A 26,253-nucleotide genomic window follows, 5' to 3' on the forward strand; every position below is an offset into this window, starting at 1 on the left:
GCTACGTGTGAATAAGGCTGACACCGGGCACCGTTGCGTACGTCTGGCACTGCGGCACCAAGCAGTAGCCTACCATGCTGCACGCCTCCAAAGGCAGTCACTACCTATTATAGTAGTTTCAGATGTTGCCAAGTTGACACCCAAGGTGGTAAAGCCTCACCACTTAATCAGAACCGCGGCGCAGGTGGGACTTTAAACTTTCGTTTTCAAAAGCTTGCTCTGGCGCTTCCGAAGCAGCCGACGCAGCCGCTATGTCCACGTGATCCCTCATGCCACGTCACGCCGATGGTGGAGCTTGCCCCCATTACTATGTAGGACGGCTCAAAAGCAACAGTTACACAAAAATTTTCTATCAATAAACTGCTGATACTACATTCTGATGCCTCAGAAAGGCGTTTTACCAAATTATACTTTAAAATGCTCAACTCGTCAAAGTTTAGGCATATATGGGTTAAACAAACTGAACAATTTTCACTGGGATGAGAACGTGACTACCATGTATATTAAAAATAGAACAAAGAAGCTTGCAGGTTTTGTCACCAAAACATTTCCTAGTGCTCACTGTCGTTGTTTTTGCAAAGGCCACTGTTGAGCGGGTACTCAAATGGATGTAAATTTAAAGGCACAGACTAATATTTGGATTTGTCTTGTTTTTGTAGAAGTTTTTGTTAGGCCAACATTATTTTTGAGTGGCCAGTTAAAGGATTAACTAATTTGCACTCATAGCACTCATAGCAGTGCCCTTACTATCACTCTTTTCTTCTTTCCCTGGTGTGCTTATGGTAACCTTTTAATGTCAGCACCTGACAAAGATGCTTGATGAAGGAGCGCTCGTTAATAATTGCTGCTTCCCCTTTTCCTAGATCTGGGAGGGTGTTCACATGTTTCCCTTTAAGGATTACCCTTTAAAGAAAAGCCTGTGCATCTATGCCAGATTTGTCGCTAGTCCATCTGATGGTTGTTTGTCCCTTGGGACAGGACACCGACTTTCATCTTCGCATTTTTTGCCTCAACAGCAGCTTTGTCCCAGTAAAAAATGCAAACAGGTGCCGAGCATATTTCCTTAACTAAACAAACTGTCAGAATTGCCTGAAAATATGTAAAAGCTAGGTTGCAGGTAATTTGCCAATAAACATACACTTCTCGGTGAAAGAAATAATTGCCAAAAAAAATCAGCAAGCTTTCATTCACAAAATGTAATAGCTGAAAAAAAAAAGTCTTCTAGTGAACATTAGAAAGCTTATGCCGCATTTTTCATGCATGAAACCTAAAGCTAGTTAAACCTATAGTCTTGTGGCAGTTCCTAGAACAAAGAGGTTATGAACAAACAAGTTTTTTGTTACAATCTACATGCATCCTGAAATTGTGGAGTGCACTTTGCAATATTGCTGGCAAACGACGCACTGCACATCTTGACTCCAGGGTGTGTACTCAAGCTTGCAATAACCTTTTTCATTATCTCTGGTGTTCCAAAGACTTAATGTGAGCTGTGTATATATTAAAGATTGTTGTGACTGAATTTTAGAATTGAGCCCACCCACCGTATGATGTACACTAACACAGATTTAGTTGAAAATTGACACTGGAAGAGTTATGCTGGGTTTACAGGTAAATACGTAGTTGCCTGCCATGCATTCAATCGCCAGCATATAATGAAGACACTTAGGAGTAAACAGTAAACAAGAGTAGGAACATGAATTCACCAGCAGCTTATTGCATTACCTTGGAGCAAAACATATTTTATGCCTTAATTAGCAGTCACTTAGCAGGAACTTACTTTGTTTTTCCTGATGAAACTTAAATGCTTTCATGTGTTTGTGAGTTGGCTTACTTGTTTTTATCAACAGGCAGATCAGAGATTTGTGTGGAACCACCACTTGATGAGTGAGTTCAGCAACCAAGTAGAGGTATGTTGCATTAAACTGTAGTGCTTGAATGCCACTTACCTACTACTGTTTTTTTTATTCTGCTGCAGCTTCGGAAGTTCTGCCTGCCTATTATTCATGGATGTATCCTTATGCTTTGTATACACGGCTACAAAGGTGCTGCTGTGTTTATTGACATGCACTAGCCTGTTTGACCACCTGTAACTCAGCGTTGAACGCTTGTTTGTGTAAAAAAGTGTGAACTCCTCTCTTCCCTCTCCTCTTTCAATCCCCTTCCTCAGTGCAAGGTAGCCTACCGGACTCAGCCTGGTTAAACTTCCTGCCTTTCCCTTATGGCCACTCTCTCTCTCTCTCTCTGCTTTGCAGGCAATTTTGTTACTTTTAGTTTTCTTTACTACCTGTTGTTGGAGTAGAGACACATTGGTTTGGAACAGCATGCAAGTGGTGTAGGGTGTGTGTTGTAGCGTGTGTGGTGTAGCTTATGCATAGGGTCCTTCATTTTGGGGTAAAACCCGATGATTCTCTATTCTTGCTTCCTGAACAAAATTTATGAAAATTGGGTTACCTGATTTCTCCCCAAAGTTTGACCTTTCATAAAACGTAATAAATGCAGGTGTTACAAAACTAATGAAAGCTGCCTACCTTTTATGAGCAAGTGGACAAGATGTATTACTAATATTCTTAATATATGTGAATACAGTATGTGCCTCATTTTCGATTAACACTCAAGCAAAAACCAGCATATATAATAATACAATATATTCAGCCCCTGCCACCATTGAGTGAGCGAAAGCTTGTAACCTTTTTAGTATCTGCATTGAAATGAATACAACAATAGTACATTGCATCACATTTCCCGCACGTGGCGTACATGTAAATGGCGGTAATGCGTTAGGAAGCGAATTAATGCAGCAGAGAATTTGCGTTGTAACCAGTAGCTGTGATGTTGAGAGGATGTTTGCCCGACTATATCATCTTCAAAAAAGGGTAATTCTGTTAATTTTGTTGCAAGAGTGTTTATTGGTAACCAGTAAAGCAGGACAAAAGACAAGGAGGAAAGGCCCGATAGGTCCAGGATAGACACAGAAATGCTTCTAATGCCTATGATAATGGACGTCAGCAGGAGCTTCTAAGATAACGAAAAGCATCACACTTCCTGTGAAGAATGCCTTTGTGCAATAATATTTGTACTTTGTTCCTTTGTTAGAAAAGTGTAGAGAACATAGTAAGGAAGGGATCACCTAACTCGCCTCTATTTGTTGCTTTTGTTTACGTGGTTTCTTTTAAATGTAATAATAATGCCCGACAATGAGGATTTGTGGAGGTAAGTTCATCACATTATTTACGATATGTCACATGAGCCACTGTTTAGTATAATGGCTTACTAGTTTAGTTTTCTAACATTGACAGTGTAAGTGCATTGTTTCAACATAACAAATTAAACCAACTTGCTTTATTCAATATTTGAAGCTAAGTATTCATATTCAATTCATATTCGAAAATTTTGATATTTGCACACCCCTACTTATAAGTATACTTATGGGCCGCGCTGTTTTCCAACTCCTGTCTGATAGCTTGAGACCGGATTATAGGCAAATGCCCATATTTTCCCGCGTGTCAGTGCCACATCCCTCTGGTGTATAAATGCGAATTATGTGTTAAGAAGTAGTTTAGCACCGATTTTATAGTGCCTATAACTGCCTATTTCTCTCCTTTGTGTCTATATGTGCATATTTGTTCCTTTAATGCCTCAACATGCATTTTTGGGGCACTGTTTCTGTTTTGATTCTTTTTTTCCACGTGATCTGGTGGCATTGGCAGGCACTGTTGCTAATCGCAGTGCACTTAGCAATCTTACCTAGCAAGTAAGCACGGTCCTTGTCAATGCTACTTTAACTTTTGAGCGCCTGTCACCAATTGCCTGACACTGGTTAGCAATGGCACAGAAAAAGATCATGAAAAGTCTGCGTCTTCGGCAGTGGACAAATAATTCCCATGTTACACTGTAAACTAGGATTTGAGGGAAAAAGGCATAGCATTTTGAAAAAGGTGTACTGTGGCTGGAGCTTGATGTACCCCTTGTGGCTACACCCCTCATATACAGAGATACATAATACTCCTGTGCTGCAATGTGTATTAAAAAGAGAAACACTTTGCTAAGATTAGTAAATTCATAGCACTACACAAAAAGTGCTTAAGCAAGAGTTCTTCTGAAGTTTACGAGTCGTGACACAGCTACACCACGATTACACAAGTTTGATGGCATCCCATTTGCATTATAACAGCTGTCAATTAAGTTTGTGCAATATTGCCGTCTGTGTTACACAACAGACATGATTTTTTTATGCTCAAAGAAATTTTAGAGGCTCTTACAGGTGAACACTAAAGAATCCCAGAGTGTGTGAAACCGGAAAACATACGGAAATATAATAACACTCCAGACACCTTTGTGCACATTGAGCACTTGATTTCAGCCTACGAATTCTGTAGAATCATGACACATGTCCTGGTGCTCTTTAGCCTGAGATGCCCTTGCACCAATAAAATCTAATAATCAGTCAGTTTCAGCCTACAAGCTTATTCTGAGTGAAAAGAGGCACAATATTGAACTCCAAAACCTAGAGATGATTGTGTATTACTATTCTTTACAGAAACTTTTACAGAAAGATTTCTGAACATGCGCTATTCTATGCTTTTTCATCACACTGGAACATTTGTTGGCTTTAATTCATAAGGCAAAAATTTTAGCTTCTCTCATGTAATTGTTTAGCCACTTCCCTGGTGTATTTTGTGCTTTTCATGCTTGCTCCACTTTTTGTGTCAATGTTGGTTGCAGTATGTGCATGACAAGAAAGCAGCCTCTCTTTTGCCCAGCAAAACCGTGTGAAGCAATGGCTTGCACAATATGTTCACTACCCGCTGTGGTTGCTCAGTAGCTATGGTGTTGGGCTGCTGAGCACGAGGTCGTGGGATCAAATCCCGGCCACAGCGGCCGCATTTCGATGGAGGCGAAATGCAAAAACACCCGTGTACTTGGATTTAGGTGCACGTTAAAGAACCCCAGGTGGTTAAGATTTCCGGAGTCCTCCACTACAGCGTGCTTCATAATCAGAAAGTGGTTTTGGCACGTAAAACCTCATAATAATTTTAATATGTTTACTGCCTTTCAGACCTCGCAGGTGAATGTTACATCACTTTTCTTACCATGAAAATAAGCTACAAACATTCAATACACATAACAGGCTTTGAACAATTTAGAGTGCCTAATTTGGTCCCAATCATGCTTAAGATGAGGCTGTAAGTGCCTATTTTAGGTGCCTAAAACCTGTATTTTTAGTGCTTAAAAATCTGATTACTGATAACCATTATATGAAGGCATAGAGTTTCTCACTACATTACCTAGAGGGAAATCTGGCGCTGTGGTATGCATGGGAATGCCGGTATATTGTGACTTCGAATTGGCATCGTTCTCGGAGAGACAGGACACCTTGAAGACGCGCTTAGCAAGCACCGTTCCGTCTGTTGCAATGATTCATATTATACTAAAACAGCACATAAAAAGTTATTTTGGTTTTATTATTAGGCAAAAACATGTTTTGTTTAACTATGAGAACTTGTTATTGCGTGTACGATTATACGTTACGTAAAAAGTATCAGCGGGCCGCTAAAGTTGGAAGACAGACGACAAGGTTCGCGATCGCTTTGAAACAGTTTGTCGTCTGTTCATGCTTTCGTTCGCTTCGTCATGCATTGTAGGTGAGTAAAGATGTAATATGCGTGAATGGAAACATCTTATGAAGATTTTACTTTGAGAACGCGTTATTTGTGTAGCCATATCCACGTTTTAGACGAAGCGTCGTACAACAACAGCCAACACGAGCCCCGTAGACACATATACCGTCATTCCCATGACGGCACAGTGCCCCCTTAAGAAACTCCCATAGACGGTGGCGCCAGATTTCCCTCTAGGTGTTATAGTGAGAAACTCTATGTATGAAGGTGTGGGATGAATTGTGTGAGAAATTAATGTGAGGGATAAATTAGATCTTAGGTAGCAAAAAAGGTGATGATAAATTGAAGTTCTTTTGTTTTCAGCTGTTGTGTTTGTGATTTGCCTTTGCAACCTTATCAATGCAGGCAATTCTCTGATTGATGGTCCTTGACTAACCTGCAGTTGTGTACATCAAACCATGTGCCATCAATGGCCATGGTTTCACATTTGCACTCATTTCACGCCGCAGTTGCTATAGAGCAGGCACGCGCATGTTCATGAGGGGCTTGGACAGTGAAGGTCATGCTGCAAATTTCGTTGAAACTGAGCAAATCATAGAAGGAGACGCTGCACGGAGCTCGTTTGTTCAGGTAGGACATTTGCACCATCTTTTTCATGTCACCATACATATCTCAGGTGTTTTTCAGTAATAAATATAGTTTTAAATAAATAACAGCTGTTGACATTCCGTGATGTTTTTCGTGACAGTGACAGGTTTTGGCCCTCTTATTTGAGCATCAATATTTTATTTAATGAATGCTGATTTAGAGGTCATTAAAATTTGGTGGTTAACTTTTTGTTACCTTGCGTGTATTTAAAGATCTTTTTGTTACACATGCTTTTCTTCTGCTTTTCTTTTTCTATTTGCAATACAGTATTAAGAGCAAGGTGTAATCAGTTTAAAGCCTTCGGCAAAGTGATACGTCAGCATAATATAAACAGAACCTTGGTTCAGCATGCATTGATAAGGCAAAGATGTGAGGTGCTCTGTTGCCACAAGGCAATTTAATTTAAGGACCACAATAAAGGAGAGGTATGACAAGTTCATGGTGTTATATCACCTTTTGCTGTGTGATGATGATTTTTCCACTTGCCTTTCAGACACGTGGTTCAATTCCTTTGTTTTGGACTCAGTTGCCTAACCTGAGATACAAGCCTCCTCCAACCCTGACTTCAGGGCTCAACCATGTAAGTGTTGTGGTGTTGTGTTGTGTTCTTTATTTTGCATAGGCAGCTTTCTTTCTTATGGCACCACATAAGCCTTTGTTATTGGACTTTCCAGCTCGAAGCATTCCAGAAACATTTTGACAATCAGATTTATACATATGGAAATCAAGTAATAATTAATCTGGTGAGTTGAAAATTTTTTTTTGTACTAATGTTTGGCAGGGCACTAAAGTGATGAAAGAATTGACGTGTGTTGCAGTTGCTTTATAGCAGTTGGTTATGGCAAGGGTACCTTGTATAATGAAATTGTGTTGTAGCCACAAAATTGTAGCCTTTGGAATTTAAATTTTATGGAATGAATTAGCAGTTATATATTAATCATGTCTAAAGACACTATATACAGTAGAACCTCATTGATCCCATTACATGCAATTTCCCGGCACCAGTGTTCACAGTTGAGAACACAAAAAGTGACCCAGTACAGTTACACCTCTTCCTTTACTGGTTAATGCGTTCCCAGAAAGCGCAATCTTTTGGCACCAATGTTCAGTGCATTGCCGAACTGCGACCGTATAATATGTTTTCCGGTCGCTAGATCCCATGTGAGCTAGAAAAGCTACAAGGCAGGCGCTATATAGAGAGCAGTAGCCTCCCACCACCGCAGCTTGCCTGCCCGCAGTACTCGCCCGCCCTTGTCGCATGAAAATGCCAGCACACACTCAGTTTGCTTTCCCGGTACGTACCAGCAAATCTCCTCGTGTGCTGTCGCACATCGGACACATTGCATTCACAACTATTATCATTGACACTATTGTGATAAGCATCATCACCTGTCTATTTCATAGCACATGTGGCCTAGTGCCATTGAAAGCGTACTGCATGCTCTTAATAGGCGATAACCCAAACATGCTGTTCCCTGCTGCAGGTGGTGTGAAGTGAGCATCATGTTTCGCTCAAGTCGCATTGGCATCGTATTCTGGTGTCACCCACCACCTCAATTTCGTTTAGGTTTTCTGTCGCCATCTCAAAACAGCAGATAATAAGAAGACAACACATTGCGTTTCGGGTTGCTCAGGCCCCAACAGCTTGACGTGCTCGGTGTCTCGTGCTGCAGTGATTCTTGCCAAGTGGGCACATTGGAACTTCTTACCAAAATTTGCTGACCCAGGCCGAATTTGAGGAGTGCAGATGTTAGCTTGAGGAAGCTGCGAAAACGACAATGTCTGTTTCCAGCCGCTCGGGCCTTACCAGCTCAGTGCACATCAGTGTCTCATGCTGTAACAATTCTCGCAACACTTCATATTATGTAGATGTCAGCTACAGTAGAGTCTGCAAATTTTGAGTGACTATGGATGGTATGTTTTGCCAGTCGTTACTTCATACATGTTTTTTTTCCTAAATGTATGGACAAGGTTCTACTGTAGTATGTATGTGTACGTTTCTTACATTTCTTTCTTTCTGGTTGCAGATATTACTTTTAGCCCTTTTGGGAATGTCAGCATAGTGCAATCCAGCTAAAATGATACTCACGAAACCAAAAAAAAAACTTATTTCTGAACTTGCATCTGAAGAGCACCTTCCCTTGCCATCAAGATATTTACTAGTATTACTGCAGTATTACTAGTAACACTGCAGTATTATGTGGCATTACCCTAGTGGGCCTTTTCAAAGCTCATTCCAAAGACTACATATTTGCTTGATCTGCATGAAAGTCACCTTCCAGTAGTGTAGAAAATAAAAGAAATCCTGCTTCCCAAAGCCAGTTGACAAATGTTGATAAACAACCCGAAGTAGTGGAAATGCTCTCCGAATTCCTAAATGGCCAAAAGAAACTGGCTCTGTATATTGCTGAAATCAAAATGTCTCAATCGTCTGTCAACACGAGGTTAGAGACTCTGGAAGCTAGTGTATCTTCTCTGCAGTCACCCTCAATGTCTAGTGGTGCGCAGGATTCTAATGACGACCTACACACTCAAATCCAGCAATTAAAAACGCCATATCAACTCTCTCATGCAGAAACGACAATTTAGAAAACAGGTCACGTAGAAACAACATTATTATACGTGGTCTCAGCAAGGGCCCTAATGAGAATCATGAGGAACTTTCTTCCAACATTTCTCTAACATTGTCCAATTTCGATTTGATCACGTGTTTATTGATAGGGTACGATACAATTTGGATAGCAAATCCAATACTCTCGTCAGATCATCTGCTGGCTCAACTAAACTCACCGAAGCACTTGCTAGGACCAAATCCCCTTGACTTTACGGTAGTGGCAATAAACTTTCCTTTTTAAACTTTAATGCTAGAAGCCTTGCCAGCAATTTCTTTCAATTTCTTTCCTTGGTCTCGTCCTGCTTGCCACATATTATCGGTGTTACTGAGACCTGGTTACATGATGGGGTGCATGATTCTGAGGTAACCCCCCCCCCCCCCCTTCTGGTTTCAAAGTAATTCGGCGTGACAGAAAAATTCTGGAATGAAGGCGTTGTTGCTCTGTTTCTTCAATCTCACCTTCACTTTTCTGTACTCCTTGCCCCAGCTGATACTGAGTCTTTGTGGTGTAAAGTTCAACTCGAAAATATGTCTTTGATTATAGGCATTGTTTACCGTCCACTTGGTTCTAATATTGCGCATTTACACAATCTGTGTGAATTTTTGCATAGTCGTAATACTTCTTCAACCAACGTTTTCTGCATGGGCGACTTTAATGCTCCTGGTGTTGATTGGTCTTCTATAAAAGTAAGTGGACACAAAGTAGCCATCAGGCGGGAGTTGGTCCATATTTTATTGTCCTGTGGCCTGCACCAGATCATTCAGGATTTCACTCGGCAAACTTTCGTCCTTGATCTTTTCTTTCTTACTACACTACATATCTTTTTATTGCCAGTTATGAATGTGATGTTATTGATGGAATATCTGACCACAATGCTGTGTTAATTTCAGTTCCTGGCATGGTCCCTAAATCCAGCTATATCTACCGCACATTTCCTGTCTTTAGTCGCGCTGATGATTTGGCAATAACAGACGGCCTATTCGATTCTTTTCATGAGTTTGAACTAATAGGTACAACTAGTGATACTAATACCTTAAGTTTCTTCAAAAATCTTGTCAGTTTGTGTGTCAACCCTTTTATTCCTTTAACCCTTTTAGGGTCAATGACGTAAATATACGGCTCCGCGGACAAATCCAAAATGGTCGATGCCGTATATTTACAGTGCTGTCTGTACATTTAAAAAGCGCGCTAATTTCCAAATTGTTTTCTTTCCTGGCATGTGCTGCCGCTATGTGGGAATACAGAGAATTTTCTTCTCGTGCCTCGCTCTCTCGGTTTTCGTTGCATGGTTTGTTTTAGAGCTAGTTTGCTCCGGCGTATCTATATACTACCGCTCGTCCATTGGCATTGATTGCAAATACAATTCAGGAGAAGCTTGGCGGTTTGTTTGGTCAGTTCCTGTCGTCATCGATTAAATAGCAACACACCACAAACAAAGGCTGCTGGCCTCGTTTGTTCCCCTCTTGATGTCATAGCCTGCATCATATTCGCACAATAAACCATTCGTGTTATCGATGGAACTTTTTTCTTGATGCAGGTTTCTCTTGGAATTTGGCCAGTTCAACTGCTCCAAGCACTTAAAGATTCAGTGGCCATGATGTGTCTCATCATTTGCTGTAGTTTGTCATGAGGCATTGAGAGAGCATTGCTTCTCTCCCGCAAGGTTACTAACTGCAAGGTTACAGAAAAAAAAAAAATTTTGATAGGTGCACATTTACGACCTGGGTGCACATTTTAGGACCTTTCTCCTTGCCCTTTGCTTGATCTTTGTGGAGACAAGTAAAGTGAAGAGCGGCAGCGAGCTAAGCTTACTGTCTCTCTGTATCATGCTTTTGTTAATTGCCGTCACAAGCAGAGAGGCATAGCCAGCTGCAGCCATGGCCCTGGAGCTTTCTACGGCTGTTTGGTTCATGCTGTCTGACGCTCGTTGAAGAAAACTTTTGTTGTGCCACACCCACATGCCATGCTTATAAAGAATATGAGTAGACTTTCTTAAACAGTCAGTGCTTGTTTCGACCGACCATAATAATCCACCAAAAAAGGTCCATTAGTAAATCCAAAGTCCATTCTCCCCAAAATTAGGGCCGGAGTATGTTGCAAAATGGCGGAACTTGGCACATACCACTCTCTGCAGTGTTTGATTATTGGAAACCGGAAGCGATCACAAAAACGATAAATAAATCAACACTATAATGAATAAATAGATAGATAAATGTATTTAATTATGTAGTAATCGTATAAGCTCTAGCGGTGTGGTGCCTTGCTGTCCACTGTTTTCCGGGTGCTGGCTGCCAGCAAAAGCCGTTTTTCTGCACTACAGCAACTCTACCATGCACAATGGAAAAATTGTCCTGCTGGCGAAAAAAATGGGTTCTAGTGATATTCCTGCCTTTTCAGCCAGCTCACCACGGTGCCGGCTGCCTAGCCAGAGTGGGTTGCGGCCGTTGATGATACAAACATCGGCTACAGTTTGTTTTTCACACAAAACAGTGGTCAGTGGAATAAACCGATATCTTAATTTTTATCTTTCAAGATGAGCGACAACCATTGTCAAGCCTGGGAACATATTCTGCAACTATCACTTTCGGCGATACCGTGACTTCGGCTGTCAGGCGTGCACTGATTGGCTGGTTGAGCAAAACCATTGATTAACTCGTTGAGCACTACGTCATGCAAAAGGCGATAGTATCACTGAAAGTGATCATCTCAGAATACGTCCCATGTAGCATGAATGAAGGCTGCATTATGAGGCTAGTTCAACTCGGTATCCACACATTCGGCTACCGCAGCACAGCGTGCGAGGTGGCTTCGCCGCATCACATGCTTCGTAGTCTTTGTAGTTGCACACTTTGTAATAGCAGTCTATCTTATTTTATGTGTGAATTGATACGACGAGAAATAAAGTGTTGTCGGAACTACATATTTTGTGATTGTGGGCAGTTGTTCTTGAAGTGCCATATGCTATGGCTTCGAAGAAGTGGGTTAGGCCTTGCAGCACCCACTGCACTTGCTCAGAAGCAATGGGCTGTAGTGAGCTGCTTAGAGAGCGAACGCTCTCCATAGCTGCTGGGTCGTTGTGCATCACGCAGTTTTGGGAAGCTTGCTGCTAGTGTTTTCATTCCTCAAGAAAAAAGTGCATTTTTCACCCCTTCTGCAGTTAGCCGAAAATAACTGCGTGCAGTGTACTACCGTTCGCATGCATTGCCTCAGCAAAGTGCGTTTGCTGCACCATTAGGCAATATTGCACCATCTATATTGCAAAATGCACCATCTAGGCAATATTTGCCCAAATTTTTCTCAAAGCCAGGTCCACTAAGAGTGAAATTTGTTGCATTAATGATATGGACAGTCGAAACTAAGTGAAAAGAATGGTCTGTTATCTCTGAAAGTACGTTGGATGCTGATCTGTTACAGCAGGTGTGGACTGTAAGCGGAAGTGCACTCCTAAATTTCTCCCTTAGTTTTGGCTGATATACTTTAAAGTAGTTTCCGATACATTGCTTCCATACCTTTTCTTCTTCATCGAAATGTCTGCGGTATAGAAGTGTTGGAATAATAAATATGTATATTTTAAAGTCCCTACATTTGACGCTAGCTGGGTATGCTCTCCCCTTCGAGAGATAAAAGTTATTTTCATAAAAGGCGCGATCGCCGAACTGAATTTTAGCATGCGACACCTACACAAACACCCTAGCTTTCTCCAGACTTATGCCAGCACTCCCATTGCTGGCAAATTTGCAGGAGGCCTATATTTATAGGTAAGAGCTCTGGAAGCACCGTTTCCTCTTGTAATACAGTTGCAGCTGCCGCTAGAACGGTAGAAACTCGAGGCGCTCTGTTTAGAAACTTATTGGCAAGGGTGATTGTAAAATTAAATCTAGATAACTAATGATAGTAGTTAATGAAGCAGTTTTGTATGAAAATTTCAAGCATTTCTGCTTATTAGAGGTGGTGTTGTGAAGGATGTCCGTAAACAGAACAATTGCATATATTCTGAAAGTTCAGATTTTATATTTAGCCCTGAAAGTTTAAAAAAATTGACTGTTGTATGTAATATGTAATACTATATTGTAGTATTACGTCATTGTAAGTGGATTGCAATGTGTATGTGTAATCCTACTTGGAGCAATAGAATTCTAGTTCTAGTATATTCAGTTTTTAATGATGTCAAATTTTCCTAGGGTTCATTGGTATTTTGTGATGCTGATTGGTGCAGCAGCATCACATGAAGGACTGTCCTTGTCCTTAGCCTCATTTTAAATTCTCTACTTTGCGTCATTCTTTCATTAACCCTTTCACTACTAAGTGCTATATTTGCAAAAACTTCCTAACTATACCAATTCGTTTTATAGCATCAAACAAGCACATAAACAAAAAAACAGCCCAAAAATATATTGAATACCTTTATTGCCGAACAGAGCTAAACAAAACCAAAATGCTAAAAGAGACTTCACTGCAGAGCTTCAAAACTCTCAGGTAGCTGAGAAGGTGTGTTCATTGCTCTAAAGTAGAGTGGTATTATCACTTTGACGAACTCTGTTATAACTTATGCCCAAAGAAACTTATGCATGATAAAACCGAATTTGTATTTGCAGGTTTTAGTGTGGACGAGCCCAGCTTGTCCTCTGTAGGAACAGTACAAAGTTCTACGACAAGCCTGGCTTGTCCTCGGTAGGGAAAGGGTTAAGCTATTCTAGCTATTATGCCAGGAATGTAGAATTTTTTTATGCTTTCATTTGTACAGATTGATCAGAAGGGCCCTGAGAAGACTTTAGGAAGGCAGCTGCAAGAAGTTGTGAACCTTGCCAACAACCCCAAAATCAAGTGAGTCTAGAAAAATAACCTTCACCACATGTAGTTTTCTGCTTGAGCGCAGCCTTTTGCATGTTTCTGTAAACATATGTGCAGTGATGTGGAAATATTATGGGACTAATTCAGGCTGAGGCATTTTGAGCTGAATGTGTGTGTGTTATGGCTATGTATCTTTGTACTATGTAAATCTGATTTATGGCATTTCAGACTTGGACAATTTAAAATGGCAAATCGCAGCTTATTTCAAACAAATCTACAAAATTTTTATTAGCCCACTTTTATGTCTTGCTTTTACATGCCATGGTAGTTCGGTCGCTTTGGCGTTCTGCAGCTGAGCACGAGCTTGTGGGTTGAATGCTCGGCCATGGTAGCCATGTTCCTTTGGAAGTGGAAGGCAGAAGCGCTGGTATACCCAGATTTAGTACACATTAAAGAAACCCAGCTAATTAAAATTAAGCCAGAGCCCTCAACTACAGCATATCTCATAGCTGCAGTGTTGCTTTGAGATGTTAAACCTCGTGACTTGATGCTTCTTGCTTTGCGTGAATTTAGGCTAGGCTAGTAAATTTGTCTCATGATTAGTATAGCCTAATGTTTTTTTTTTTCTTTATAAATTCATGTTCTCTTATGATTCTCTTTCTTCTTTTTTTCTTTTCTGTCACCTATCATACAAATAAACTTGTGCTTTTCTTGTGATTCGGTGTTTATAAATGTGTTCTTTTAATTATACACAATAAATATGTACCAATTTGCTGTACCGCAAGGTCTTTTATCACACAAATCAGTGTGACGTTTCTGAAATGTGATGAGTGTTTTCAGAATGAACTTTGACCCAACTGACTGGAAGTCATTCTTGTTTCTCTGGCAGGTATGAGGCCTTTGACTTTCATCATGAATGTAGGAGGATGCAATGGGATCGCCTCTCTATACTAATGGACAGGATTGCTCAGGACCAAGATGCTTTTGGGTGAGCCTTCAACTTTGCCTTTATATTTTTTCGTTTTCTTTTTGTCTGTATTTTACCCAATATTACTACAGACTCTCTCTGATACTCATGGCTTCATTACAGGTACTTCATGATGCTTTATGATAGCTCAGTACCCTGTCTACAAACTGGGGTGTTTCGCACAAATTGCATTGACTGCTTGGACCGGACCAATGTTGTGCAGTCGCTTCTTGCAAGGCGTAGCCTAGAGCAACAACTTCTGGTAGGCCTCTTTGTTGACTTCAACTGTTTCTATACGGCATCATGAGGAGCTCAGTGCACTCAACGCCATGTTTCTCATTTGGTTGCTGAGAACAAATATCCTGTGTTAGTAATGCTGCAAAATGTTCTTATATGAAATGCCAACTCATTTAGAAAGTCTTGCTGAACAAGAATTTATCAACCGTACAAAGTCATAGTGGTGTTCCCAAGCCTTCTTATCTTTCAGGGATACTGTAAAACCTTGTAATTCTGAAGTTTGTCAAACCGTGATTAAGCAGATTTTTAACATATCTAACAAATTACACTAAGAAAGGGGGGGCGGGGGCACGAAAGATCTTTGTATAGGTTTGTCACTTTTGTCTACTTGCTGTGCAGTTATTTCAAGCTCCCACCATTGTGGGAGTTCGGTAGTCTGCGTTACCGTGGGTCCTGTGGCTAAACCTGCACAGCTCCTGGGAATCACCTGTTACACTTGAGAAAGCTAGGCATTAGGTACGATTACCATCACAAGATGGGTATGTTGGCAGCATATTAGTGTATTTCGCCTCTTTTTGAAGTGAGCCATGTGTAGCATAAACATAAGCATTCATGGCATCATGACTAGGAGCTCATCATGCTCCCACTCGGGAGCATTGGCGGTGTCCCCTCAAAGCAACAGGTGCCCACTTAAGGTCTTGTCAGCAGTCCTTGCTATTTGCATAGGCAATATAGCAACAGTATTTATGGCTCTTGTGTTCTTTATTCCAATTTCAAAAGGACATATCATCCAGCAAAGGATGTCACTTTGCCATTACCACGGTAACAACCAGCAACCTCATGCCATGGTTCATTGCTCCAACATTTTCATTGAAATAGCTTGCATGGCTAAACATAGTGTCAAGAAAGCATGAGTCCGGCTTTACAGTTTGCATTGTTGCTTAGGATACCACAAATATGCACACTGGTGCCGTGCCAAGAACTCCAGGTGCCTTGCTGTGGCTCTTAGTGACCATAGCCTAAGTTATCTGTGTATGGGTTTGCTGGTTGTTAAACCAAAATTTATTATATAAATTTTGGAACCACAGAAAGTTTAAAAAATATATTCAGAATTTCAAGCAGGCCAATAATGGGCTGTCAGGATGCTGGGTGGCAGGGAATTGTTGCTTGTTTTACTAATGCAGGAATGACCTAGCCCCACAGATTAATTACTTCTCTCTCCACGTGAGCAGGAATTATTGAAACAGTTTGGCATTTAGCATCACGGAAGAGGCACACTTGTCTCTCACACTGATCTGCCCTATGTTATACCGACTGAGTGTTAAGGAGAGGGAACATTGCAGTTGTCACCATCATTTGTCTTCCAGGCACTGACTATGTATCGTGCATCTTCAGTTCTAGCTCTTTCCATACCGTGCCGTGGCAAATGATTGATAGTTTTTCAAGATGCTGTCAAACATTGGCATCAGAATTTCACTGCAGGCAATCACATGCCCTGTATGGATTGGAGATCACACTTTTATATTTTTTGTCAGCTTTGTCAATCTTTGGTGCATTGAAGAGTCTCGGAGTAAAAAATTTCTACAAAAGGCATAATCTAAATTGGCCTCGTGCGCCTCGTGCACTTTTCAAATCAAACCCGAAATCTGCACATTAGGGGACTTGGCTGTGTGTCATTTAAATGACAAAAGTGGTGAAGACTTAGCAAAGTCTCTTGGTTTGCGTAATTTTCTCCTCTGATAGTTGTACTGCTTTACTTCATTAGGGGTGTGGCATAGTAAATTTTGAGACTTAACTAAGTGTGGGTTGAATAGTGCTACAAGTGAATCGAATATTGAATATTTTTTGTAATGAACAGCCTTTTTAACCATTAAAGAGCACCTAAACCACCCTGAGCGTGTAGGTGAGAGGCATTTCTCTCTCATGTTTGCAACCCTCTGTATGGCCACACTCTCCACCTTGCTGCATACTTCTCCAGGAGGCTCATGGGCACCACATCAGTAATGAATGTAAAGTTAGCGTTCTTTTTGCTTGAAAAGATAACTTCTGCTTAGTGCTCAATGTTTTTTGGCTACACATGGTTGCCGCCACACAAGCAATGCAAAACTTGCTACACAAGGTAAAGTCATTTGATTGCACATGACAGGCAAACAAAATGAAGAGGCGTGTGACTGCAGTGTCAAGGCATGCTAGGAGATGAATCAGAACTGACATCCTTCTTAAATGGAGCAATTGACAGCTTTGGTGACGTCATGTTCATGGTCCATGTGAAGCAGGGACTGGAAAATCTCTGAGAGGAACACATGATAGGGGAGGGGGGGGGGGATTCTTTTACTTTGTGGCTTCTCCATGACTTGTAGCACTGCCATGTTCATGAAATCAATTTGATCTGTTACTGCTTTAACAGTCAATGCTGTTGTCCTTGTTATTTGTTATGTATACAGTATATAGCACACAGAGGCTCCAGTGCTAGTTTTAGGTGTATGGGTAGGCCAGTTATTTTGGTAGAGAGGCTGGTTGAGCACGCTAATTGAGCATGAGAAAGATAGTGGGTGTTTCTTGCCATGACAGTTATTGCTTCAGAACCCTAAAAGAATGCAAAAAAGAACAAGAAGCTTGCTACAAGAAATCATGGCAAACGCTTTCTGCATGATTCAATGATGTATGCCTGTGCTTAACAACCAGCTTTCCTGCATAGCACACAGACACCAGTTGAGTTATTCTCACAAAAGTGCATACGTAAGCTTTTTTTCCCATGTGATCTTAATTGGAAAATATGAAAACTAGTGGCAAGATAAATATTTTATGTATTTCACATTTTTAGTCTAAGTACTCTTCGGTGAAATGTTATTTTTGGCTGCGCTTCTGTTTTTTTTTTGTGTGTGTGTGTGCTTCTGTTAAATCTCACATTTAAAAATATCGCTTGCCATCCCAGCCCTGCGAAAGAGGATGTCCAGTGAAGCTGTTGAAAACCACCACTACAACAGCTGAGGGGGGTGTGCAATGCTTCATTGCTTTAGAGTAATGGTAGTAATGAGACTAATGTTAATTTTGACAGCACGCCACCACTGGTCGTATTGCCATTTCTTTTTCCCTTTACTGCTCCTTGTATTTACGCTGCTCCTCGGGAGTCCTAACTGTGTGTTACTTATCCATAGCGGTGCTGCAACAACAATGACCTCATTTGCTAGGCTGGTTACTTTACTTACGAAAGGCTAGTGATGTCACACCCCATGTCGCAAGCTGCCGTTGCCGTGGCAGCTTACACAACAGTAATCTTTACTGGAAAACATATGCAGGGAGCGCCGCATGCTTTGCATTATCAAAAGCACTTTATCATCAATTATGTGGTTCGGATGCTTGTTCTTTATTGAAATGAATGCTGTTCTGTATGTTGTACACGCGATTTGAAAGAATGCCTGCCCTTTTTGCTTCACTTTGCCGAGTGTTTCAAGCCTGCTTCACCTCCGCCGTGGGTCGGCATGGCATTGCACTACCTCCCGGATCGGCCCACATTTTTGCCCACGGAGGTGGGCAAAAAATGCCGACCAACGAGAGGCTAACAGTTTCGCTGTAAAATTTGTGCAGAACTCATCTACAATGACTATCCAAGTATACAATAGCCGAAGCACGTCATCTATGAGGCGTGTACTGCAGCTGGGTTCCTCTCTTGCACTTCCCTCTGGACACGCTGCGGTTTCTGGTGGCAGTGCTGGGAAGTCCACACATACACCTAGTGGCACGTACACAGTGACAAAAGTTGGCGTCAAAGAGGTTCATTGAAGAGCGTCACATACCCAGTAGCCCATGCCCACAGCCCCGGGACACATACCCAGTGTCACATATCCAAGTTCGTGTCAAAGAGGTTGATTGAAGAGCGGCACACACCCACATTAATAGCCCACATTTTTAGACTACTGTCTTCAGGATCGGATAAAATTTTTGAGTAAGCAGACAGGGCCAAAAGGGAGGCATAGACACCACGATGCACTAGCTTCAATAATTCATTAGTAGAGTAGTTTGCTGGGCCAGTTAGTGCATGGTGAACATATAATGGTTTTCAGCAAGTACGGACGCGAGCACAAGAAGTAGAAACGGACAGGACAACACTAGACTTGCAACTGAAGTTTATTGTGAATACATTCCACAAATCTCTGCCACGCATGCGTATACACCCATGAACAATAACAAGGTCTGTAGTCAAAAGATTTACATGTACACAAAAGCCAATTCATCTCCTTCCCAACAAAGGCAACAACACTTAAATTAACATGATAAATTTAGAAATTGAAGTTCTTTATCATTGATACGAACCGAAGGTTCACTCACACATCTATGTGCGTCCAACTTTCTCATGTGGGACGCTTCGCTAATTTCTCTAAAATTGGAGAAATTAGCGAAGCCCAGGTACCTACACCAGACATAACGCCCTGTCTCGGGCCAGTCTCGCTACAGCCAACCTTGTTCATCCATTGCACGCTTGAGAGCAGCGAAATAACAATGCGTAAGTGCCCCGTCACGTGGTATTTTTTCATATTTCGCTGGCTTTCTTTGGAATGCGGAAAAAAAGACCACGTGAGATTTATCGTGTTGGAAACAATTTGAGAGGTTTCTCAAGGTGCTCTACAACTCATCACAAGGTCTGCAGCCAATACTTAAAAAGCTGATTAATTAAACATAACTGATCCGTTAGCTGAGGGGAAAATAAAAAATAGCCCGAGTAACTCTAGGCCAGTGCCAACTTTGGCTCAAGTTATGTGACACAACCTGTATATTGTAATGACGAAGATAGCACAAACGATAATGCGGCCACGTGGCTCCTGAACTAAGGAAGATAAAGACAAAAGAGTCGGTGCTGCTGCTTTGGCGCCTGTTGTTGTTTGGCCGGGACTGCTTGACTGTTCTCTGCGCTAGACCCGCTAACCATCAATAAATCTTTTAGCATTCGGTGGAGATGCGGGGCACCCTAACGCCTTGCTCTTGAACTCTGGAGCCGCACTCTGCCCACCCCTACTGCCAAGACTATGTCAGACGAAGCAGGTGAGCGACCCACTTCAACTGGACCGGTGACCTGTGGTGCTGTTCGTCAACGAGACCCAGCTGTGTTCAGTGGCACCACTGATACTGACGTCGACGACTGGCTTTTGTCGTATGAAAGGTTGAAGAACCACAACAAGTGGGACAATCCAACTAAGCTCACCAACATTATTTTTGTTCTTGCGGATGTCGCCAACCTCTGTTTCCGAAACCGTGAGGCCACTATTGCGATATGGAATGACTTTAAGACTGCTTTCGTGCAGGTATTTGGCCTTCCGGCCGTGTGAAAGCTTCACGCTGAACAACGCCTCCACCAACCAGTGCAACAGCCGGGCGAGAATTTCACTAGTTATGTTGCGGACGTCATCGATCTCTGCAACCGAGTAAGCTGAATGATGACTGAGGAAGAGAAGAGTAAACAAATCCTGAAGGGCATTGAAGGCGACGCTTTTCAAATGCTCCTGGCTAAGAATCCTACTACGTACCGTTGTAGCCGTAGTTGCCTACTGCCAAAGCTTCAACAAATTGCGCCGGCAACGAGCGCTCGCCTGCCAAACTGTTTCCCACGTAGCCTCCCTTTCCAGTTTGGTGACTGCTCCCGGACAGACTGATGACAAGTCTCTGCTGCCTTAAATCAAAGCCTTCATTAGTAAAGAGGTGGCCCGCCAGCTCTCACTGCTCCCTCTCACCCAGGAGCCTGTCCAACCTTTGTCCTCGGCCGTGCAGCAAGCCATCCATGAGCAGGTTGCAGAGGCTTTTCCGCCGTCCTACCAGCACACTTCGATTGCCGCACCGCTGACATGCGCTGAAGTTGTGTCGCATCCTAGACCAACAACACTTCCCTACCCGAATCCGCCACCGCCGCCCAGCACTTCTCCCTGTGCCTCAAATGCCCCCTCAGTACTTCCAGCCGCAAGATCCGTGGCGCACGCGAGACAATCTGCCGACATGTTCCTCCTGCTGTCTCGCGCAACATGTGGCACGCTTTTGTCACCGCCGCCTGCAATGTCCAGATGTCGTCGTTGATCCACACGTACCTGCAGCCCACAAGGATGCTGATTCAAACCCATCACCGAACTTCTGGACTGGTCGCCAGAACTTCAGATGCTGTCGTTCACTATCACCTTGTTGCCGTTTGATATCGCCTATGCGTTGTTGCCCGCCTTCCAATCAGGGAAACTAAGTGTTGCAGCTTCGGAGGCAAGAGCTGCACGATTGTCGAAATAGCCAAGACATCCGCTATCACCGCAAAACATTACACAAATACAAGTTGAAGGAGTCACTACATTCACACTTGTTGACACAGGCACTGCCATTTCCGTCATATGTGCGGCTCTTTGCCATAAAATCAGAAAGGTCACCACTTGACTTTGTGGCCTTTGTGTGTGTGTGTGTGTGTGTGTGTGTGGGGAGGGGGGCAACGTTACTAGACTAGCTTCAGTTTTAAAACGGCGCCGTTGCACGGAACTGCCACCCGCCCGCGCCTTCGTGGCGCTGCAGTCGCGCCCGGCTTCACTTCCTCACTGGCCGGCTACGCGGGCGGGCTGGACTAAGCATGCGGTGCAGCGTTGGTGTATTCTGTGGTTCGTTGTTGACGACGAATTTCAGCAAGCATGTCATCTGTGGAACTGTAGCCTTCGCCGAGTTTCTTAATATCAGTAGACGATGCTGACGTGCAGCGTACCTGGCTTCAGAGCTGCTATTGGAACGATGTCGACAGTTCGGCTATAGAGGCTAGAAGATAACCTTCTAGCCTCTATAGTTCGGCGCACCACTTTTTCTGTGCTCCCAGCAATGCAACGCTTTGCTCGGCGTGAAACAGAGCTATTCCTCGTGCCGACCGGGAACTCTCTGCGAAATCAACGGCACACGCTCATGCCACTGCTCCCGCGTTCGTCCTCGTCTTGCACAGCGGGCTGAGTGGCCGTTCATCTTTCCTGCGTAGAATTTCACTTCACTTCTGTCGTCGTAATGGGGAGGCCCCGTTTACGGGGGTATGAGCCATTGCTTAAGGGAGTATGAGCCACTCATGGTCTTACACAACGGAAATATTTAATTTTGAAGAAATTTATATCGAAGAATGTACAAGCGGCAAATCGCAGGCGAAGGCTGCTAACCACGCCGCCGAGCAAACTCGAGACATCGAACGCGAGCGACAACTGCGGACTGCGGGCATACAGTCAGTGACGTCGTCGTCTCCGTCGCAGCCGCTCGTGCGTGTAACCTCATGACTGAGAAATACTTTAATGAACCCTCGGGATTAACCCAGTGATAAACACAGGGGCCGCACGTTTCAGCTTCGCTGATTTACCATCTGCACGAAATGAAAAGCCCGACTTCTTTTTTTTTTTTTTTTGTGGCTAATGTGTACAAAGACCAACCTCATCCTTCTTTTTGTAGTGCTTCTGTGGCGTCGTGAGAAGCTTCAGTGGGGATGAAGTTCATCCTGCAATCACGCACCTTGGCCAGACATTCAGGCTCATGAGCTTAAACTGCGCGAAATGTTAAGACGACAGGAAGAAACACAGGGGCATCTAGAAATGCAGCTTCTGCGCTTCGCTGTATGCGTTTCTTCCTTTCGTGCAGTTTACCCTTTTCTCAGTATTAACGAACTCACGCGATAAATCTTATTGCAGTAGGTGGATACCGCTTTCTCGTGGTATCACTAATTCGGACAAGGGAGAACGCCAGCGAGCGTGAAACACGCGCAAACTGCCCGTCCGCACGAGCTCAAGGCTGTGACGAGGCGTCTGCAGTGGAGCCCGATGGAACAGCGCGGCCATCTGGCGGCTGTCACAGAAGTGGCGACAGCGGCTGTAAGCGCGCGAGCGGGGAGTTTTACAACTGAAGCTAGTCTAGTAACGGTGTGTGTGTGTGTGTGTGTGTGTGTGTGTGTGTGTGTGTGTGTGTGTGTGTGTGTGTGTGTGTGTGTGTGTGTGTGTGTGTGTGTGTGTGTGTGTGTGTGTGTGTGTGTGTGTGTGTGTGTGTGTGTGTGTGTGTGTGTGTAAAAGGGAAAGAGAAAGACTTTCTTAGAGAAAGACTTTCTTGCCATTGAAGGTTCTATTCAACATTTTTAAAGGAGAGTACTTCTGAAAGTTGCCCATAACTTGTTAGCCTTCCTCTCCTCTACTTTAGTGTGCACAGCAAAAACCGCTGGCAAAAAAAAAAAGACATTGTGCATACTTTCTTCATCCACATAGTAAGGGGGCAAAACCTGAAGTTGACATGGTTTACTTGATGCATGTTCCTCAATTTGCATGGTGGCAAGCATCATTGATAGTGTGATGGGGTTTTGCACTTTGGAGCGTGATGTGTCAGTGCTGCTCATGCTTGCTGTGTTATTTCAAAACCTTAAAAATTTACTGCAGAGTCCTGCCAGTTATGTCAAGAAATTCATATTGAAAGCTACTTATAAGTAGGGATGGGTGCTTATCCGAGCAACAGTGCTACCACTGTATTTTTACACCCTAATGAAATTTTGATGCCTTATGTGAAAATATTGCCACTTATCGCATTTATTTTTGAGTAAGCAATATTGTTATTCTGCCTCCAGGTTTTTAACATGCCTTCTTTCCCTCTAGCGAATGGGTGTCCTGGTGCCTGGAGAGACCATAAAGCAACATGCTAGTTTTGAGGCCCTGTACAAGAATGGTAAAAAAAGATAGCCTTGCTAAGTTTTGCAACTTGTTGCTCTTCTAATTACTGGCCAATATTGCAGTCTGGGCAGACAATGGTGACTTCTGCAGCATCCAGTATGCAGGCACTGGAGCCCTCAAGACCGACTATACAAGGCAAGCCATACGACGTCACATTAGCAGGGTGTTGGCATAGTTTGGTGTGAAATCTTTGGTGCGTAGTGAAAATAGTAAATGCACATAGTAAGATTAAAAAGAAACAATTTCATAAGCACCCCTTCTATCGCTATCTGAAATAAACAGTTGGTCTTACAGGCTACATGGCAGGCATACACAAAAGATTTTTGGTTCATGATTAAACTTTTTCTCTATGTAGTCGACTATGATTAGGATTCAAAATTGTGCTGACTTATGCCATCTTCAAATTGGAAGCCGTGTTAACATATGTGGGCATATTTTAGGATATCTGAATGCTGTCAAATTACATGCCAGGTCGAATTAACCACTGTCGAATTAGTAGAAGCTACTAATTGCATTACTAGGCTATCAAGAATTTGTAAAGAGAAGTGTGGCATTTTTTATTTAATTTCACAAGAGTTCGTTTTTAAAAATTACCACACATGGCACATTAAACATATTAGTGTTACTTTTTGCCTTTATTTAATAAAGTATTATAAATTTTGACTTCTGAAGCTTGCTTACAATTCAGCTGCGTGTCTTATTACACAAACTTTTGATATCTGCGGCAAATGTGTGTCTTTCAAAATTTTACTCAAACATCAGCTTTTCAGTCATATCCTTGATTATTTAAAAGATAGATTTCACTTAAAAGCCAACACTAGTTCTATATATTTAACAATAAGAAATAAAAATTTGTGTACCTGCCTTGGTGTCAAGTGTGCCTACATCTATAGTGCCATTCACAGTGCTCATAATGATATATTATTATTAGCCAAATTTCTTCTCTAAGAAACTAAAGATACATGTTCTTTTTTTATAATGGCCATAAAGCTTTCTATATTCATATTTCATTGTGCAAGCATTCTTAGGGTTGTAGGGGTTGGAGGACGGGACTTCGGGATGAAAACCCAAACTTGGGAGGGATTTATTCTACATTATTTACAAGGAGGTGAGCGTCAATTAACAGTAGTACAGTCATTACGGGCCGGTAGCAACTCGGACGCTGCGGCCCGCGGCAAGAAGTTCGAGAGAGGTGAATCAGGGAATCAGGGCATGTTCTGGTCTCTCTGGAAGGCTTCTTATAAACCCTTCGAGCACTGTAAGTCACGTCATGTTTGACCAATGGGAGAGTCCGCTCCGATGACGCCACTTTCAGCCAATGGTAGGCGCCCGTGTCGCGGTGTCACACCTGGCGGCTCTCTGCGGTCTTGCCTCGCAGACTAGCAATGCACTTCTTCTAACGAGGAGAAGGGGAGGGCTGCTCATGCTCCATTGTCCGAGGCCCACTTCTAATCCCGGCGGCGCACGACCTGGGGGCCGCAAACTTGTTTGCACTGGTCGGGTGCTCCTCTGGAATGTGCATTCCTGCTTCTGCATTCCTCAATTAGTTGTGCTGCGTTTCGAAGTGGTTTGGGGAACTCGAAGTAATCGCAGGAAACAGCTCCATATCTAACAGCTCGTCCTCGCCCCGGTTGTTCTGAATGGCCGGTGAACTCAATTCGCTGGCCATGAGGAACGCTGAAAGAAGCTGCAGGGTACTGGGGTCGAGCCTCGTTTGACAACCCTCGGGATCCTGGGCCCTGGAGAACATACGTCAAACAAACCAAACGACACAGCGCTGCACCACGCGTAAGCGCAGGCTCTTCACCCCTGACTCACCAGGCTATTACTGAGTCAAAATCAACCCTGATCTTTTAGTTCCCCAATTTTGACAAAACAGTTCCAACCACCCCTCCAAACAGCTATGCATTTCTCCTCGATTGCCGACAAGACCAGAGTACCATTGTTGTTACAAAACAAAAGGGTCGTTGACGATGCAAACAACAAATGAAAACAGCCGAACATAACATAAGTGGCCTAACTACACGAACAGCATGTTTCCAATCTATCGCAGTGGCGTACTTATCGCACGTATTGGTGCCACTGAACAATCTGGTCATCCTCACAAGTACGTAATCACAAGCGCACTAGTCTTGTGGTCACTAAACAAAACGCGTACTTGCGTTGTAGGCAAACTTTTCATTTACGCTTACTCACGTTTCTTCCCTGAAAGTCCTACAGGACACGTGACGTAAACGAACAATTAAACTTGCGGGACTTACTCCGCAGAACCCTTAAAATAATGCGTCTTTTAATAACTCGTTCCACGCATACTTATAATAGAAGTCAGAATACGGCTGCCCTCAACACACAAGCAACCCAGTCATAAATCTGCTTCCTTCCGTCCACACAGGACACGCGCTAATGGAACTAAGAACGCTTCTCAGTGCAAATCATGCACTCACTGAAAATCTACGCGCTTAACCTTAGAAAATTCAAAACACTTAAAAAGAAAGAAGGTTAAATAAAACACGCGCTTTACCATAGGCCTTTCGACGATAACCTTGACCTTTAGGTTACTCACACATACACAAAAAAAAAAGCCTATCTACTTATTAATGAGCATCTCGCGAGTCTACATGTTTACTTAAAACGCATCTTTCAAATCTCGGAGCTTCTCAAACGAAAACACAAACAAAGCTCAT

General features: G+C 42.7%; 1 protein-coding gene across 5 annotated transcripts in view; it reads left to right on the forward strand.

Annotated features, from left to right (window-relative positions):
• Positions 1-26,253, forward strand: part of LOC135903142 (phosphatidylinositol-3-phosphatase SAC1-like) — a 93,314-nt gene that overhangs the window by 36,502 nt on the left and 30,559 nt on the right. For all 5 annotated transcript variants that reach the window (XM_065433543.1, XM_065433547.1, XM_065433544.2 and 2 more), the window contains 10 exons: positions 1,848-1,907; positions 1,976-2,009; positions 6,061-6,248; positions 6,760-6,846; positions 6,941-7,009; positions 13,626-13,705; positions 14,562-14,660; positions 14,763-14,901; positions 23,495-23,564; positions 23,632-23,704. In XM_065433543.1, the coding sequence (XP_065289615.1) occupies positions 1,848-1,907; positions 1,976-2,009; positions 6,061-6,248; positions 6,760-6,846; positions 6,941-7,009; positions 13,626-13,705; positions 14,562-14,660; positions 14,763-14,901; positions 23,495-23,564; positions 23,632-23,704 (899 nt within the window). The remainder of the gene's footprint in view (positions 1-1,847; positions 1,908-1,975; positions 2,010-6,060; positions 6,249-6,759; positions 6,847-6,940; positions 7,010-13,625; positions 13,706-14,561; positions 14,661-14,762; positions 14,902-23,494; positions 23,565-23,631; positions 23,705-26,253) is intronic.

The sequence above is a fragment of the Dermacentor albipictus genome, chromosome 1, assembly GCF_038994185.2.
Source record: "Dermacentor albipictus isolate Rhodes 1998 colony chromosome 1, USDA_Dalb.pri_finalv2, whole genome shotgun sequence".
NCBI classification, from domain to species: Eukaryota; Metazoa; Arthropoda; class Arachnida; order Ixodida; family Ixodidae; genus Dermacentor; species Dermacentor albipictus.